The 18,114-nt window shown below is 42.7% G+C and overlaps 2 protein-coding genes and 1 long non-coding RNA gene across 5 annotated transcripts; 2 read left to right on the top strand and 1 right to left on the bottom strand.

The window, feature by feature from the left end:
• The first annotated feature begins 75 nt into the window (after nt 1–75).
• Nucleotides 76–5,332, top strand: znf131 (zinc finger protein 131). Of its 3 annotated transcripts, none has more exons than XM_047329091.1 (9): nt 76–291; nt 1,330–1,477; nt 1,567–1,668; nt 2,310–2,454; nt 2,586–2,694; nt 2,850–3,014; nt 3,176–3,551; nt 3,650–3,780; nt 4,279–5,332. In XM_047329091.1, the coding sequence occupies exons 2-9, from the start codon at nt 1,348–1,350 to the stop codon at nt 4,798–4,800; spliced, it is 1,680 nt and encodes a 559-aa protein (XP_047185047.1). In that variant the 5' UTR covers nt 76–291; nt 1,330–1,347; the 3' UTR covers nt 4,801–5,332. The 3 variants fall into 3 exon arrangements, with proteins under 3 accessions (XP_047185047.1, XP_047185045.1, XP_035495313.2); XM_047329089.1 differs by having other exon boundaries at nt 79–291; nt 2,850–3,044; XM_035639420.2 differs by lacking the exon at nt 76–291 and adding an exon at nt 391–525 and having other exon boundaries at nt 2,850–3,044.
• Nucleotides 1,486–7,031, bottom strand: LOC118313714. The gene is made up of 3 exons (XR_004794506.1): nt 6,893–7,031; nt 2,288–2,480; nt 1,486–1,691 (listed from the first exon to the last, which is right to left on the bottom strand). It is a non-coding gene; the product is annotated as an uncharacterized LOC118313714 (long non-coding RNA).
• On the top strand, nt 5,565–17,637 carry nim1ka (NIM1 serine/threonine protein kinase a). The gene is made up of 7 exons (XM_035639422.2): nt 5,565–7,199; nt 12,355–12,820; nt 13,310–13,679; nt 13,837–13,949; nt 15,273–15,394; nt 15,542–15,688; nt 16,116–17,637. Exons 3-7 carry the CDS (start codon nt 13,369–13,371, stop codon nt 16,872–16,874), a joined length of 1,452 nt encoding a protein of 483 aa, XP_035495315.1. The 5' UTR covers nt 5,565–7,199; nt 12,355–12,820; nt 13,310–13,368; the 3' UTR covers nt 16,875–17,637.
• Nucleotides 17,638–18,114: the final 477 nt, after the last annotated feature.

The raw sequence follows: 18,114 nt of genomic DNA, 5'->3' as shown, positions 1-18,114 counted from the left end.
CAAAAGAAGAAGAAGAAGAAGAAGAAGAAGAAGAAGAAGAAGAAGAAGAAGAAGAAGAAGAAGAAGAAGAAGAAGATCCACAAGAACATGTTAACACTTGTCACTCGCCGCTGTCACCAAGCAACCGTCGTCGGCGTCCTTGAATTCGCAATGGATTCTGGGAAACTGAGGCCGGAGTGTTGGACGACCGCCCTTTTTTTTCTTAGTGCGACGAGTCTAGAACAGAGCTTCATGCGTCGAGGGGAATATTACTGCTGAATATCTCTCTGGAGCAGCGTAGCCAAACTCCAGGTATGTGTACAGACGGGTTTTGACGCGCACTTTGACCCGCGGTGGGTTTAATTAGGGGAAAATGCGAGGGAAAAGTGTATTTTAATGCGCGGTTTGATGACGTAATGTTGATTGTCAAACGCGAAATGGCGAGCGTGCTAAGAGGCCCGTTGGCTGTGACACCTTGGGGTTGTACCGTCGCAATTCCCTCCATGTTCCCGTTTCGAAACAGTTTCATGGGTACATCTAGTCCCGGTGAGTTGGAGTTTGGCTACGTTGGCATATCGGATCTGTGACATGGCTTGTTTTGGTCGGCGGGGTTGTGTGTTGTGCTAGTCAAGCTAGCATCGAGCAAAGCTGCTTCCCTAAATGAGCCCCATGTGTCGGATCAGGGGGCAGAATCATATCTCCATGTCACCCGTGCTGCATAGATCACCTCTCTTCTTACATCTATACTTAACTATGACTATACGTCTCAGGAAAAGAGTGACGTTGAACCTGGTGTGCTAACAGTTTGGTTCTAGAGGGGACGTCGCGTTGAATTCCTCGTTCTGTGCAAGTTGCATGTTCTTTTTTAGCATTTTACCCTCACAGGGTTTCACTTGTTTTGCACCCAGTGCAACTTGAACTATGTCTGACTTCATTGTTCAAATGCTGCTCTGCCAACGGCGCTTTGAAACGGCAAATTCAGTGATCAATATTTCAAATGCACCAGGTCAGAACGTACTGATATGTGATTCTCGTCGCACACTATAGCCTCTGCACGGTTTGCAGAGCATTGGACACAATTGAAAACAACGAGTGCATAAGTCAGCTGAGTATGGAGGGTTGAACAGATGCTTTTTACTGTATATATTGTGATCCATTCTTATTGTTGTGTGCAGGTTTGATCTTATGCTATCAGCTACTGTGGGTTGCAATGGAGGGTTGAGTCAATATGTTTTGTCAACTATTCCAAGAACTGTTGTTTGCTACTGCTTGTACTGGGTGGTAACTTTTGTTACTTTTCTCAAATATCATCATGATGTGTGTATGTTCATTTTCCTCTGTTCCCTGCAGAGAAGGATCGGGTGAGCAATGGCGGCTGAAGTGGAAGTGGAGTTGGATGGAGGCAGTCAGTACCCAGCACATTACAAAGTCATGATGGACAAACTTAATGAACAACGACAGCTGGACCAGTTCACGGACATTACTTTAATCGTGGACGGTAAGTCGGTCGTGCACTGTCTGTCGTTTTGCAATGTCTTTGTGAAATGCCTTAGCAGCACCTCCTATTTCCATGTTTGTCTTTTGCAGGACACCAGTTCAGAGCCCATAAAGCGGTGTTGGCAGCATGCAGTCAGTTTTTCCACAAGTTCTTCCAGGATTTTACGCAGGAGCCACTGGTAGAGATAGAAGGTATTCTGCGTTTTACTAGCATTCTGGAAAAAGGAGCAGAGAAAATGAAAGGGGACTAATACCTCTCATACTGAAATGAAAACAGAGTTGATGTTGACAGACTTTTGTCAACAAACAGCACAGATATCAGAATAAGGGAGTTTTCCTATAAATCTATAATGATGTATTAGTTGTTAGAAACTTTCTTTTAAATATAAACATAGAAATATTGTGGTCTCAATCTCCCTTTGTATTTTTAAATAAACAAATGTTTTTTTTAACCGTAAAATGTCCCTCTCAGTTTATGCCCCCTGATGGACAAACTATGTAATTGAGATGCTGTTTCTAAATGACCTTAAACCTTCCTTGGCATTTCTGTATTGCAACCTGTTACTTACCGGCCAGCATATAGACTGTTACCAGTATGTCCATATGTAGTAAAGTTAAAGTGACATTAGAACCGTTGTTTATGTTATTCATCATAATCATTTGTATGTATGTGTTACTAAAAAATTTCATTCACTTGGTTATTGTTAAGCTACAGGCTAAAAGTGTTTTAGTTTCCAAACATGTCAAGCCATGATCTTGCAGCTTGAGAAGTATTTTCTTGTCCATTCTACATTAGATGGCTTTTACTCACCACTTCTGCTTTGTCGTAACAGGAGTGAGCAACACCGCCTTCAGCCAGCTGATGGAGTTCACTTACACAGCCACACTAGCTGTAGCCGGTGAAGAGGAGGCCTATGACGTCTTCAAGGCAGCTGAATATCTCCAGATGCAGGAAGCCATCAAAGCGCTGAACAATAAGTGAGACTTGCATACACTTATTGCTGCTAAAAACACAACATTTTTACACTGTCAGAGTTACACTGATGATATGGATGTACTGAAAGTATAAACATTGTTACCTCTCAATAAGAGCTAACTTTTTCTTCTAGGATAATTGAGAATCCCTCAGTGATGGCAAAGAGCAAAGGTAAAAAGAGGAAGATTGCAGAGACATCAAATGTGATTACAGAAACCCTGCCCTCGGTGGAAGGGGAACAGGTCAGTATGTTTACAGTGGAACAATACCTTGCAAAGTGCTGGACTGCGCGCAGGTTTCTACCAACAAAAAGTAATTCTTGGTGTAACAATTGTCTAATGAATGAAGTGACCTTTACATTGTGTGGTCAGGACTGAATATTTTCAATGTTCTTCAGGTGGAGATTGAGGTGATCGGGGAAGGTGCCATTGAAGTGGAGGACTCGGGTTTAGAAGAGGTGGTCGATGCAGCAAAGAATGCCCAGGCGGCATCCGATGACTCTGCTTTGGCTCTTCTTGCTGACATAACTAGCAAATATCAGCAAGAGGAACCTACGCTACAGGTGATCAAGAAGGGAGGAATTGAAGAAGAGGTATTGACTCTTTTCCATTAAGATCTGAGTTCCAATGCTCCTTTTGTATAAAGTGGGAAACTGTGGATTACTGTGGAGTTATACATGTGAAAGGATTAACCCAAAATGTGTTGTGTGTTTGTGCATGGCAGGAAATTGTGTATCAGGAGGAAACGGTGACTGCCTCCAAGGTGCTGGAGAACGTTGAGATCGTAGAGGTCCAGATTTCTCAAGTGGACAACTTATTCCGCTGCAACAAGTGTGACCGTAGCTTCAAGTTGTACTACCACCTCAAACAGCACCTAAAAACACACCAGGGCTCTCTGGAAAAGCCATATGTGTGCAACCACTGCGGTAGAGCCTACACGCGGGAGGGCGCCTTGAAGTATCACATCACAACATTTCATTTTGACGCAGAGGAGCTGTCTCGAAACCAAAAACCCCAAAAGAAAGTGCACGTTTGTGAATACTGTAAGAAGCACTTTGACCACTTCGGCCACTTTAAGGAACACTTGCGGAAGCACACAGGTCAGAATGAAAAATAAAGCTGGTTGAGCTCAGTTTGTTTTTTTTGTCAAGCATGTTACCATAATTTATCATATTATGTTGTTTGTGTCCATCTTCAGGGGAAAAACCTTATGAGTGTCCAGATTGCCATGAGCGTTTTGCAAGGAACAGCACTCTGAAGTGCCATATGGCAGCCTGTCAGAACGGGGCAGGAGCCAAAAAAGGACGCAAGAAACTCTATGAATGCCAGGTACAGTTTGTTCAGTATCAAGGCCATAAAACGCTCCAATAGCAGAGTAGCGTCTAGAGAAGGGAAATATATTTATTCACTCAGTAATACATAACGTCAGGACATATATAATATGTCCTTTTCAGCAGACTGATGGTGGTTTATGTTGGGAAGTGTAGTGGTAACGGATTAATTCAAATGTCTGATTTAATGTTAGCTTTTTTCTAATAATCATCCCACAATAGGAATGTCTCAGTCAAGTGTGTGCTCCTGTCATTTAATATTGAGTATCTGCATTTATTGGGAATTAGGGCTGTCGACTAATATTAAAATATTATGATGAGGAACGAATATGAGAATTTATTTATTTCAGTATTTTTAATTTTTTTTTTTATTGAACACAAAACAAGACAACTGATGATCTTTTTCGCCAGGATTTTTTGATGGACATGTGTCTCAATTTTGAAGCTTCAATAATCAATTGAGAAATCTGAAACTTGCGTGTGTCACCTCCATCAGGTCTGCAGCAGCGTGTTCAACAGCTGGGACCAGTTCAAAGACCATCTAGTGAGCCACACAGGAGACAAGCCCAACCACTGCACCATGTGTGACATGTGGTTCACACACCCTAAAGAGCTAAAGACCCACCTCAAAGACATCCATTCCATTGAGGACAGTGGGTCAACTGAAGAACTGGTCATTACCGACTCTGCTGCCGACCTCGCAATGGCAACGCAGAGCATAGAAGGAACTGAAACGGTCTTATTGGATGACGGAATTCAGGTTGAACACGTCACAGTGGAGCCCGTGGATGTGATGGAGATGGACGAGACGGCAACCGTCGTGGTGGAGGACGGAGGGGTGACGGAGATGTGCGAGGAGGACATGGAGAGATTGAAGCAGGCTGGGGTGCAGATCCAGGTTGTGCACGTGACCACAACTGAAGTCGATGGGCAGCAGGTGGTGAACTCTCAGGTGGAAGTAGAGATGGACGGGGAGATGGTGAACGTTGAGGAGGTAGAACAAGCTGTGGTTGTATGAGAATGTGAAAATTACTTTCTTAAATGACTATCGGGACACGTTCAGTCGTGGAGCGGCTGCATCATGCCGCGGCTGACATCTTAGTTTCCATACAGAACACTGCATGTGGGATCCAGCATGTCACCTCGATATGTTCTGCTGTCGGCCTACACGTTGAACAACTCTGTTGCTGACAACAACTTTGAACTTGGAGTGATGGACAGAGATATATAGCTTCCTGCTCACTATGCTGTATTTATGTTAAAGCTGTTTGCCATCCTATCCCATAATGTGGATGACTCTTCAGTGCTTCATCAATCTATTTTCATGTGGGGTTTTTTTTTATTGTCTTTATATTACCTCAGATTTATATTTTGTTCTTTTAATTTGGGTCACTTGCCAATACAGTTTGACAATGAATGAAATGTTCCTGTTGCAGCTCATAACAGGTGTTGTGTGATGCTGATGCTCCTCAGCACTAATGCTTCAGATTTGTTTAAGCTTGTTTTCATGGATTTTTTTTGTAGGAATTAAAATTGGTTTCCAGAACAGACTGCAAGTCTTGCATCCATCTATTGAGACCTTGATGATCTTTAAAAGCAACACAGTGAGGTATAGATACATATAAAATACTGTTGTCTTTATTATCGCTTCAGATGTTGTCTTTTTTTTCTTTAGTGGATAAACAAATATTGATAAACCCACAGGTAATTATCATCCAACTCCGCTTCAGAGCCACCATACACCTGTGCAGCATGAAATGACTTATGGAACACGAACTGGTGGACATGGATGAGCCAGATGCAGTATGTCCCTCAGGAGCTATTGGAAACCAGAGCAAGGCTGAAGTGAAAAATGAATCTTGAACTTCAATTCATGAGGTGACCAGAAACTCAAATAAAAATCGCTGTACACAGTGATCTGCAGCCATTTAATCCCCTTTAATCATAACTGTGTCAGTGTTGTGCCTGATTCTACTGTCCCCCAGTGGCTAAAATCTGATATTGTAGATCTGAGGAAATTGTAATAGAGACTATAATAATGCTCATAAGCCACACATTTTGGACAACTCTTTTTTACCGCCAAATTAATACAATAAAGATGCTGGGGTACCATTTGACTAACAAATAAAGTTCATCGTAGTTCATCAGCTCTGCTACCTGAGGAATCCCAGGGATCAATACCTCTCAAAACTGTTTTACAACAGGAGCTTGACTTCACTTTGTACAGCTAATAAATGAGATTTACATAAAATAGGAAACATTCTTTGTTGATACCAATGGGGTGAATTTGGGTATTACATCAGCCCAAGGATAGCATTTGAATAAGAATAGAATACAAATATTATAAATTAAAATGTATCTATGTAGAACAATTAGATAAAGAATATAATTTACAGGACTGCAATATGTGTGACAGATGTATAAGAGCAGCAAGTCCGAGTAAATGACAAATACAATATACAATGAAATGCCTAATACCATTACTACTACTAATAGTAATATATAGCAGTATATAATCCTGAAAGAATAACAATGTGTATTCTGTGCAAATTTCAACTCCAGTCTAGTGCAGAAGAAGTGGGGGAGTAGTGACACTCAGTGGGGGTCGGTTGTTGGGCAACGAATCAACAAACCGACATGCAGAATATGTGACAGAATATTACTCATCTCTGCTATAACACTTTACATTACAAACACAAAAAAAGTTATGCTATTATCACACTGAATTAAAACTAGGGCTGCTTCTCTATTGTGAGGTCATGTCAGCAGGCTAACCTAATACTGATGTACACAGAAGCTTATGATAGCCAAAAATCTAATCTGAATTGTTTTCAATTTAATCAAGTAGCATATATTAACCCAATTAAGGTGCTCCGTCTTAAGATAGAGAAAGGAACTATGTTTACTCTCACAGAAGAGTAAAGATGAGGTATTAACCATGTATCTGTGGAATCCTTTGCAGGGCCCTGTTCCCCTGACCCCACCGTGAACCTCTGCCTGTGCGTGACACACACACACGCGCGCACACACACACACACACACACACACACACACACACACACACACACACACACACACACACACACACACACACACACGGGTCGAGTTACCTGCCGGCTGCCCCTCTGCTGTGGACAAACCTCGGAGGTGGCCGACTGAACTTAAACGCATCCTGCGGCCCCGTCTGCAGTTCTCGCCTCTCATTGGCTGAGAGACGCGCGGCGGACTCTCTCGGACCGCCGCTGATTGGCCGACCCACCCTTCAGTCACGCGGATTCCCCTTCCCAACAGACTAAACCAAGGGGGGCAGCTGCAGCAGGAGCCAGTGCGGCTCAATGTCACCGGGCGCAGGAGAAGATGTTTCACAGCGACGTCGATAATGCGTGTCGCCACAGGCCCGTGACGACACTCATCCAAGTAAGACTCATTCACGGATGTGACATGTGTGGGGTTTTTCTTGTGTGCTGATATAGGATTATGATGAGAAATGCGCCGGCTCGCAGGGAATATTGGCCCTGTGCTGCGAGGAGATGCGAACTGTTGACTGTCATCAGTGGCTGTCAGACAAATCTCTCAACTGATGCACTTCACGATCTGCTTACGCGAAAGGAGCGTTTTGTTCCTTTGATGTGTTAGAGGGGGAAAAAATGTACTTTTTAAAATCCAACGCGTCAGAGTCATATATCCTGTTCGCTGCACCTGCGCCTCTTGTAATAATCCCTGCAGGTGATAGAGCCCGCGGTCGTATGGATTTAAAATCACACGATGTCATGTGGTTAAATCTCTATTATTTAATCTGTGATTACAGGCCTGCTCTGTTATGATCGCAGTCGTGAAATCAACGCATCACCTCTGTGACACAGTGTGTACAGTCACCTGGCGGTTGCGCACGCAAGCGACGCGCGCGCGAGGGCGCAGCGCAGTGGCTCAAACTTGGGGACCCGCGCACAGAGTGACTCTGCCGCTCAGCTTCTCTCCCTGCGCTGAGCAGATGGAGCTATAGATGACACCGGGTTATGAAAAAGGGACACGGCCTGGCTCCAGCACCTGTTGATCTCTGATGATGGGGTGTTAATCTGCAGCATCCATCATGGCATAATGTAGTCTGACTGATGACTTTGGAGCAAAAGATGCAGCGTAGTGTGGTTGTATTGACAAGAAAAATGCATACAGATACTGATTACAGATACTTCATGATCAGATATCAGAGAAAAGCTTTTGTTAAAACACTATTCAAAAACGTGCCTGTTGTTGAAAGGACAGGAAAGTGAAGAGCTTGACACCAAAACTGTGTCATAACGGTTTACACGCTGACTTATTTAGTTGCATTTTTATGCTTTCTGAGTTTGCTCATGGATAAGAGAGAGGGGCAATTTCAATGACTCCGGTGCCTTATTATAGGAGGCCACAGTTGCCCCTTACACATTTTATTCCACTGAGCCATCGGGATGCTCCATATTGTATCTTCAACTACAAGATGTATTGGTTTTATGTCCTGCTACAAGAAGTAAATAACTGGAAGCCATGCGATAAATTGCCAAATCATAAAATTATGAAATCTTTAAAGTGTTGCATGTTGCAAAAACAATTAATATTTGTTATGAAGCACTACAAGTCTTTTTTCCCTTTTGAAGTGCCAACAGTGAATAACATGCAAACTCAGAGGGCTCATGACCGACGAGACTTAGATTTCAACCACTTTCACCGTGTCTCCTGCCATGTTGCCATGTTATGTTATTGTGCTCTCTGCATACAGTGTCATGGTAACTTTGTTGAGTCCTCAGAGACACCTACAGCTCTTTGTCACGCTCTCTAAGATGTACTTGGAACTTAACTGTGTTGCGCATCTATAGGCTTTGGGACTGACAGTGTTATCTATACACAATTACAGTAGCAATAGATGAATCAAAACGAGTGAAAATACATAAAAAGATCAGAGTAAAACAAATTTTTATCTAAAAAAAAGAAAGACTTGAAAGAGTGTTAGTGTCCTACTCATGCAGTTTCCATCCGTTTCAGTTGACCATTTGCCAAGCCAGGTATTGTGTCTCCATTATATCCAAGTGCTTTGGCTTGAGCGCGCCCACAGAGGTCTGTGCTCGGACTCTGTGTGTTTATGTGTCAGGGGGAAGGGATTTAGAGGTCACTCTGCTTTTTGGAACTGGAAATGTGAAATATTTGCCCCATAGATTCCAGAGAGGCCTGTCTCTCTTGTTCCTAGGGCCCATGGTCTTCATTGTGGCAGCTCTTTCACTGTTGAGCTCTTTATTCTTGTCAGCCGCGCGACTCAATTAACACACTGGGGAGCTTTGTGTGAAGAGAGCTCGCTGTCCGTCCGTGTGTGCGCGCGTGCGTCCCCATGTGTACGTATTTACACCAATGTGCTTGTGCCTGTGTCTGTCCGAGGAAAAAAGGCGTGTGTGAATGTAATGTGCACTGGCGCGTGCGTTGTCTTTGTGCCCGAATGCATAATGACAGAGAATGGGATACGTGCACCGGCTGAACTGAGGGAATGGACTCAAAGCAAATGCGGGGAAGAACTCTTCTGCAGATAAACGCTGCATAGCTGGTGATGTGAGAAGCAGCTCCCCTCTGCTCTCACCTCGTCTAAAGGCACAGAAAGGCGATTAGGACAGTGTGACTAATTCTTGATCCACAGCTGCTGTGGATGGGCTCTTGTGTTTTCCATCGTTGGAGTGTGTGAAGAGGCTGCTGATGCAAGCAGTGTGATTGGCAGCAGAGTGCACGAGGTAAACTCTTCTCCATCCCTTCATTGATCCTCAGACAAATCATTGACTGTTTATACTTGGCAAAGCTGATTGTGTTTGCTGATGAAGGGCTGGCTGAGTTTTTGAGTTTGACATCTGGGGGTAAATCAAACATGAAACAACCGAGTTAGGCAGACTGGATGTGGCTTGCTCTTTGATGAGTCACACAAATGATTCTGTGCGTATTACAATAAAAACCTCTGACACTGATGAGAAGTGTCCATCACTAGTTACTGTACCAGGGACCAAGGTGATACATGATCTCACGTCTGCAGTGTTTTCTGTTTATTATCAGTAACATATCCCTCTGTAAGGTGAGGAGGACAACACTGAAACACAGCACATTTAGTTTTGGGATGCTCTTTCATATGTTCTGCTCATGAGACGTGTCACTCAGCTCAAAGTTGCAACTCTTTTTACAACATGGTCAGAGGCACAAGCAACACATTACAGCTCCTGTGTTTTCCTCAGCATCTGTTGGGCTTTATTCAGTTCAGTTCAGTTTATTCACACACAAAAAAAGGTTTTAAATACAAATACAAATATAATCACAAATAGGACTTATTGGAGATGGACACCCTGAAAAGCTATTGTGGTTGATTTTATAGCCAAAAAGGCTCCCACAGTCTTTCCAACTTCAAATTTCTAAACAAATAACATGCCTTCAGTATAGCTTTGCTTATACACTCAAAACATTTTAAAGACAAATAATTCAAACAAAGAAAATAAAAAAAATGAATACGAAACTGTCACCACCATCATCATGATAAAACAGACTTTTGGTATACTATCCATTGATTTCATCTTAACTAACATTCAGACAGGCATGAGGAAAATGCTGTATGAGAAACCGCTGATGTCCTCTGTTGTGCACCTGTCGGTGTGTGTGTGTGTGTGTGTGTGTGTATATAAATCCATCAGTCTGCTGGCACATAGTTCACATGGGCACTCTGCAGGCTCAGTGCATCACTGTCTCACTGTAAACACAGCGCTGTGTGCGCTCCTTCTTGACACCCGGTGCCAGTTAATGCCTAATCCTCGACCTGAAAAAGAGGACAAACAAACACTCTCGGTCAGTGTCCATCGCCAGGCAACCAGGTAGAGATCTGTAATCCGGTGGAAGTGAAGCACAAAGCAATCTGGGCAGCTATACTCATCTACTGTATAGAGCCTCTGTAGAGATACTCTCCACTTGAAGTGATAACCAGTCATTCTAGTTAGGTTCTTTTTTTCTTTCTTAATTAGCTTTCCACAACACAGTATGTGTCCCCCTCTTTGTTTGAGTCATTTTAAGATGACTCAAATCTGAACTTCAAATCTGTGAAGTTTAGATTTAAGATATTGTCATCAAAAAAAAAGTATGGTAGTAGTAGTAGTAGTGTAATTGAAGGATGTCGAACACCAATTGTCTGATAAACTATAAGGCTGTAGTGGCTTTGTTTTAAGACATATTGATCAATCGAGTATATATTCATCTGAATTTAAAAAGATACAGTTTCCTGATGGTGATTGTGTCCCAGAACTCTTCATGCTGTCCCTCTTATTATTTATTGCATTTATCTCATGTGGTTGTCCTTTCGTCTTTTTGTTCACACACACATAAAAGGCTGGTATTCAGCTTTGTGCTGTAAAGTGGAGGCTTCTCCTCTCTTAGAACCTCCTTTTCGGCCGCCTGAGATCAATGCTTAGATATTCATGGCGGGATGACAGGAAGGTGTTTGAAAGGCTTGGAGACATGTTGGCCTGATTAGGATTGCTTTGATTTGCCCAGAGGGGCTTTAGCATAGATTCATTCATCTTTATCTAGAGAACAGAGAACATCCTCCTGCCTGGCACACACACCACGTTATTCCATTACTTCGGTGCACGGAAGCTCAATTGATGATAGAACATTTGTGTAAACTCGGGCAACCACAACAATAGCCTTATTGTGTTTCCAACTCTTGATTTTGGAATTGACATCACCATTCCCATCCACAGTACCTGAACATTTGCAAACATGCGAAAACCTCATATTGAATTTAAGTAATTTTGAAAGAACTTAAGATCCTCTACAAAAATGGCCGCATAGCTGCTTTTGCCAAACATAGTGGTGATCAAATATTTACCATAATTTCTTTATTGTAGTTGGCTGATTTGAATCATCATAATAGAAAATATAAATTCTTGCAAAATCAGGGTTCACCTCAGATTCACCTTTACTTTTACCCTTTCAAGGGACATTGTTAGAGCTTTGCTCTCAGAGCAGCCTGCAGGTATCACCTAATTACGAGCCTATGTACCCACACAACACAAACACTGTACACAGTACACTCACATTAGGGAGTGAAGGTCATTGCTCATGTTCTGCATTTGAAATGAAGAAAAGGTCCCACGTCATGGTGGGATTTCACGTTGTAAGTATTCCGCACGGTGGTAGAGAGTGATGAGAATCTCGCTCATTTGTTTTTTACTGGGTCTCATGGCAACGTCAGCCTGCCTTGTCCTCGGAGCAGGACTCAAGCGCTAGATGAAGTAAGGATTACAATGCACATTGACGGACACTCGAGCAGACACTGAACAGTTAACACATGTTTTGACATGTGCTCACAGACTCTCACATTTCACAGGTGCTTGATCTTTAAGCAAAAAAAGAAAATCAAGTCGTCAAAATGATAAATATTCTTACATGTCAAGTAGGTAAATCAAAACACTGCAGGAAAATGCATTAGAAGTGGGGAAAGAAATATTACAAAATGAAAATGAGCGTTAAGATGAACATTCATGACATTTATCTTTCGTATCTTTCTTGTGCTTCATTCCAGGTTGTCTACACTTAGGGCCCCGTGGCTGTGCCCTGACACTATCATCTGTTCAGCCTCTTTTCTCCAACCCTCCATCTCCTCATCCCTCCTCCTCAGCCTGTGACCTATTTATACCCTGGGGGACTCAAAAGAGCCCATTAAAGCTCCGCAGATCTCTTCAGAGACAACCATGAAGCCAATAACCCATGATCTGTCTGATCTCCAGCCTTGGCACCTTTTCTTCAATATATAAAATAAGGAGATGATGTTCCACTGTGGCGAGGACAGGTCGCAGCTGCAGCACGTTTGAGGAATTTAGGATGCGGCGGGATGGTTCTGCGGACTGCAGCTTCTGTCCGGGTTTAGATGAATGAAAAGAAAACACATTCATAACATGTGTTTTTTTGATGTAGCTTTCTCACTGGCAATGGTATTCGGGCAAGGACACTGAAGGGATTTTCCTGCTCAAAGGCTCACATATGTGAAGGTAAGTCAGATGAATGAATTTCCTTTGTATCAGCTTTTTTTGTGGTAGTATAGCAATTAATTTCATTACATTTCTACATTAAAGCCCTCACTGTACCCACATGCATGAATAATGTACGTGCTGTGGCTGGCTATTTAACCTTTGCATTTTATTGTGGATTATGTCTGTCTCTCTAATTTTGAGGCACAGCGCTACAGTTACACAAAGATCCTATGACGAAAAATCTGGTATATATAGTACAATATGATAGGACAAGAAAAATACAACATTGCTTGCTTAAGCCCACAGTGGGCCTGGAATACAGTTAAAGAGAATCAACACCAAATATATTATTTAAGTTTATAGAGGTAGATTTTAAAGGTTACTTTTAATAGTTGGAACATCAATCATGGAATCAGGAAAAACACATACAGAGAAAGCTGTCAAGAAATGTCTCAAAAATGTAAGACTCAAAACTAATGGATTTTTTTTTTCTTTTTGTGCGCCCAGTCATGCATCACTCCCAGCCATGAGCTAAGTGTGCTCCACCCTTTGGTGTGCCGTGCAGGATGACCGCTGTCTGCCCCTCTGAGAGCAGTCCAGAAGGTACTGAAGCTGGGGCTGGGACAGCAGGCTCCAGGGGGTCGGGGCCCGCAGGCACCGCCGGGAGCAGCTCAGTTTCTGGGGCCGAGGTCGGGGAGTCCAAGGGAGACTCTGTCGGAGGTTCTGTCGGAGGCACGGTTGTGGCTACTGGTGGCCAAAGGTACACCCGCTGGAGCCGCCAGGACAGCTCCGACATCAACACGGACGATGAGGGAGCCACCATCCGCCGCCTCACTCCACTGGAAAGGCTGAACCTGGATATGTGCCAGGACGATAGGTACGAATCAGGACGAAAAGCAGAAATCATATTTTTAAAGGTTTAAAAGTTTTTTTTGAATTTCAATTTGTTGTATTTCTCTTTCCCTCCGCCCTTACTCAAATATCTCATAAAGACTATTCAGTGTGCCATCTTTTGTCATGTTATCTGGTCTCAGGGTCGTCCGTGAGCTAACAGTGGGAAGAAGAATCGGCTTCTACAAAATTCGAGGAGAGATCGGTTGTGGAAATTTCTCCCACGTCAAGCTAGGAATCCATGCCCTCACCAAAGGTAAGAGACTGCATAACCTTAATGAAATGCCATTGTTCTTATGACACTTACACAGGGCTAAATGAGAACATCCCCTTGACATAGATGTCATACTGACATGATTGACTGAGCGTGTGTTTTGACTGATTAGTCTAAAAAACATCCTTCTTTAATACATAGAAATCTGCTCGCATTCACTCTCTTTTGTTAGATTTAAGTGATAATTTGGCTTTTGATGAGCTGTTTTCAGTCGGTGGGCTGCAACACTAACAAGTGTGTTGTTATGTAGCAATTCACTAACAAAGTGATGTGTGCCTGGCCAGGGGACTGATTCAGCCCCAAAGAGACAGACGGGTTGCTGCCCTTGAACAGATGGATTGATTAGAGATCTCCAGTTTCCTTAGCGACGGCTAAAATTGCTGCATGCCTCATCAGAGGCTAAAGAGAGAGTGGAGAGTGTGTGTGTGTGTGTGTGTTATACTTTACTGAATGCTTGTCTGTGCTATGCTATATTTGTGTATGTGTGTGCAGGGGCGAATGTAAGTGGGATCATTTTGTCCTCCAAAAACAATATGAGCCGCGATGCATTTTAAATGCTCATTGAAAGCTATGTCACAGCTGAAAAGGGAGTCTAATACCAGCCTGAATAATGTATACTGATGCACAATTAGATATCTCAACACCGTTTTGCCCCTCAAGAACTTTTCTGTATTTAGTTACCTGAGGTCTATTTTATTTCATCTCTATCAATAATTTAAAGGAATATCAGCCAAGATGTCAGTCGTTTGAATCTGATACGCTTTCTGTAAAATAATTTGGATCTCTTGCAGTTGTTAGTTGTGCACATTTCGGAATTCAGTTAAATTTGATTTTCCCCCCAAAAATAGTCACAGTCATTCAGCTTTCTATGCCCATGTCTTATTTCATCTTCACTGATTTTAATGTTCCTATGTGCTCAGTCACTGCAGTTAATCCTCCATCAAATTATCTGGAGCAGAGCATCGAGCCTGGTGACTACAGGGCCAATTCTGCTTTTGCTAGGTGGAACCAGGCTCATATCTTTTATTCCTCTAGCTTCATACAATTCTTTGTAATATTTACAATACATCTTTTATCAGAAACTTGAAGTTGTTTTAGTGATGTTGGACAGTGAGTGAAAGTACTTCCGTCTTACAGAAAAAACACAAAATTCTTCCTTTCTTTTCCATATTCAAATATATCTGTATCATCCATCTATTAAAATACCACTTAAAGGTATTTCTCCGATTGGAGGGATCCAATAGAGAAATGTGTGTATGATATTAGGTTTCCTGCGTCACTGATCATTGCCCTCTCTGTCACCAGACAAAGTGGCCATAAAGATCCTGGACAAAACCAAGCTGGATCAAAAGACCCAGAGGCTGCTGTCCAGAGAGATCTCCAGCATGGAGAAACTTCACCATCCCAACATCATACGCCTCTATGAGGTTTGGCTCATACAGCACGCACTCCCATGTTGATTCATATATGACCATAATCTGATCACTGGGGCTTTGTCAGTGATCTATAGCTGACATTCGGTCTGCTTCTCAGTAATCTATTCTGACATACTCGCTCGTGTTTCCTTCCTTTAGGTGGTGGAGACGTTGACGCGGTTGCACTTGGTGATGGAGTATGCAGGCGGAGGGGAGCTCTACACCAAAATTACCACAGAAGGGAAACTTTCTGACACCGATTGCAAGATTGTCTTCGCTCAGATCCTCTCTGCTGTTCAACATATGGTCAGGACATGGACGTGCTATTTTTAAAATACTTTTTTAATGTTATCTTTTGATATATGATGGACAGTTTGATGAAAGTGAACAGGAGCTGTCAGAAAAAGAATAAAAAACAAGTTCATGCATTTGTTCACATTGCAGCTTTGATCAATCAGTAGAATTTCAGTTGCAATTGAAGAAACTGCATAACTTGATCATTTCTGTTTGGTCAGACAGTCTACTCACATGGCAGTCACATGGTTGTGTCGCTAACCCTGAGAGATGACTTCAAGACATGTTTCAAGCTATGTAAAAATACTCTACTTGCTGTTTATTTTGATGGAAATCAGATTAATAATGACAAAGTCCTACATTAAACTTTAAATATTTACATGTCGTGGTTTGAGTTTTAATTGCTAACATAACTCAGTTTGTACTTTTCCTCCCACAGCATGAAAGCAACATCATCCACCGTGACCTGAAGGCAGAAAATGTCTTCTACACCAGCAGCTCTTGTGTCAAAGTGGGGGACTTTGGGTTTAGCACACTGAGCCGCCGCGATGAGACACTAAACACGTTCTGCGGCTCTCCACCTTACGCCGCGCCCGAGCTCTTCCGGGACGAGCATTATGTTGGCATCTTTGTAGACATCTGGGCCCTCGGCGTGATGCTGTTCTTTATGGTGACATGCACCATGCCATTCAGGGCGGACACAGTGGCCAAACTCAAGCGATGCATCCTGGAGGGGGCCTACATCCTGCCCTCCTGGGTGCCAGAGGCCTGCCAGAGGCTGATCAGAGGAATCCTTCAACCCATACCGTCTGACCGCTGCACAGTGGAGCAGATGATGGGCTGTGAATGGCTTCTCCCTGTGGACTTCCCGCGGGCCATGGAGCCCTTTAGACTAGACCCGTCCTACCTTGCAGAGAGCGATCCATCTGAACTCAGAGAGGAAGGGATGGAGGTAAAAGCAGCACTGGAGACACTAGGAATCACCTCTGAACACATCCTCAACAACCAGGGGAAAGACTGCAGGAGCTCCATCACCGGGGTCTATAGGATCCTGCTACACCGCGCTCACAAGAGACGGGCAGTTGAGAGCGCGCCTGCGGTCACAAAGGTAGTCGGAACAACTACAACAAGGAAAAAGGAACGACTAAAAGTGTACCGTAATTTACGGCACACATCAAAACTCTGTGTGATTCTGTGACAAAGTGCTCTGCTTCACTCTGGAAAGTAATTTAATTTAGCGTCTCGGATGGGACTGCATGGACTTCATTAGAAATAAAAAATGCTTTTCAGTTCAGCATTATACGGTAAATGGAAACCAAGGTATATAACCCTACTCTGCTCCTGAAATCTGGGATTTCTTACTTTAGTATCTCTTATAGTAAGTGAATTTAGTCTCTGTGAGAATGTTGCTACCAGTGATATCATTCCTGTCTCGTTTTTTGACAGGGACCTATTCCTCATGAGATAAGATGGCATTCATAACTTTTATTTGGGTCACGGAGGCCAGATAGTTGTAGCCCACTCCCATTCTATGCTTAGTTGTCATGTGACATCAATGAGCCCAATGAGAAATCAATGTAGCATAAATCTTACAGAAAAGATTTAGAGATCCACATTATGGTGAGGCGATGAAGTGGTGAAGCATGGAGTCAGTACATGAAATGTGTTTTTAATGATTAATTGCACTTTTCTTCGATGCCTTAGTTTTCTATAATGCTGTGAAATCAGACAGACTGTTTTTTTTAACTCATTTTGTTTTTAGCTTTCACTTCTTCCCCCTGTTGCCTGAAAAAAAGTCAATACAAGACATTAAGCTTTAAAAACCAACACACCAACCACCAAAGTTTTGATTTGTCATTTTGTCATGTGGCAAAATTCATTTTCAGTTCTGTGCATTTTTTTTAATCATCTGATGCCATGTCCATGATAATGTGTTGACTAAAATAAATTTAAAAAATGAATTGCATCAGCCTTTTTTTTTCTCTCAAAAAACAAACACACACACCTTGGAGGTGGGATGCATGTTATTGACACCTGATGCACAGCTAACTAAGAGACATTCTACTTAAACATGTCACAAGTATGCAAACAAGTGTACAAGAGACAAAAAAGGCACAATATATCAAAACAAATGTGGTCAAATTGAGTCCAAATGTTGCAAAAAAGGTCACCGGTCCATCGCAGAGACACATTCACACCTATGAGTACTTTTTGTTGCATGTCTTTTGGACATGCATTGTCTTTGAATTTGTGGGCTCTGCGCGGCCGGGAAGAGACTACACACCTTCCATTACACTATCCATTCACCGTTCCAGGGATATGGTTATGACAAGTCAAGTGGCTGAGTCGCGCTTATCAGTTTACACTGTCCCAGTTTGCAGCTTACATCTCACATGTTTCTTGTTTCAGTGCAGTTGCCAGGTTTAGTTAGATTTCTC

This window comes from Scophthalmus maximus, chromosome 19, assembly GCF_022379125.1.
Source record: "Scophthalmus maximus strain ysfricsl-2021 chromosome 19, ASM2237912v1, whole genome shotgun sequence".
NCBI classification, from domain to species: Eukaryota; Metazoa; Chordata; class Actinopteri; order Pleuronectiformes; family Scophthalmidae; genus Scophthalmus; species Scophthalmus maximus.
Note: the sequence above shows the minus strand (reverse complement) of the source record. Positions and strands in the feature narration are given on the sequence as shown.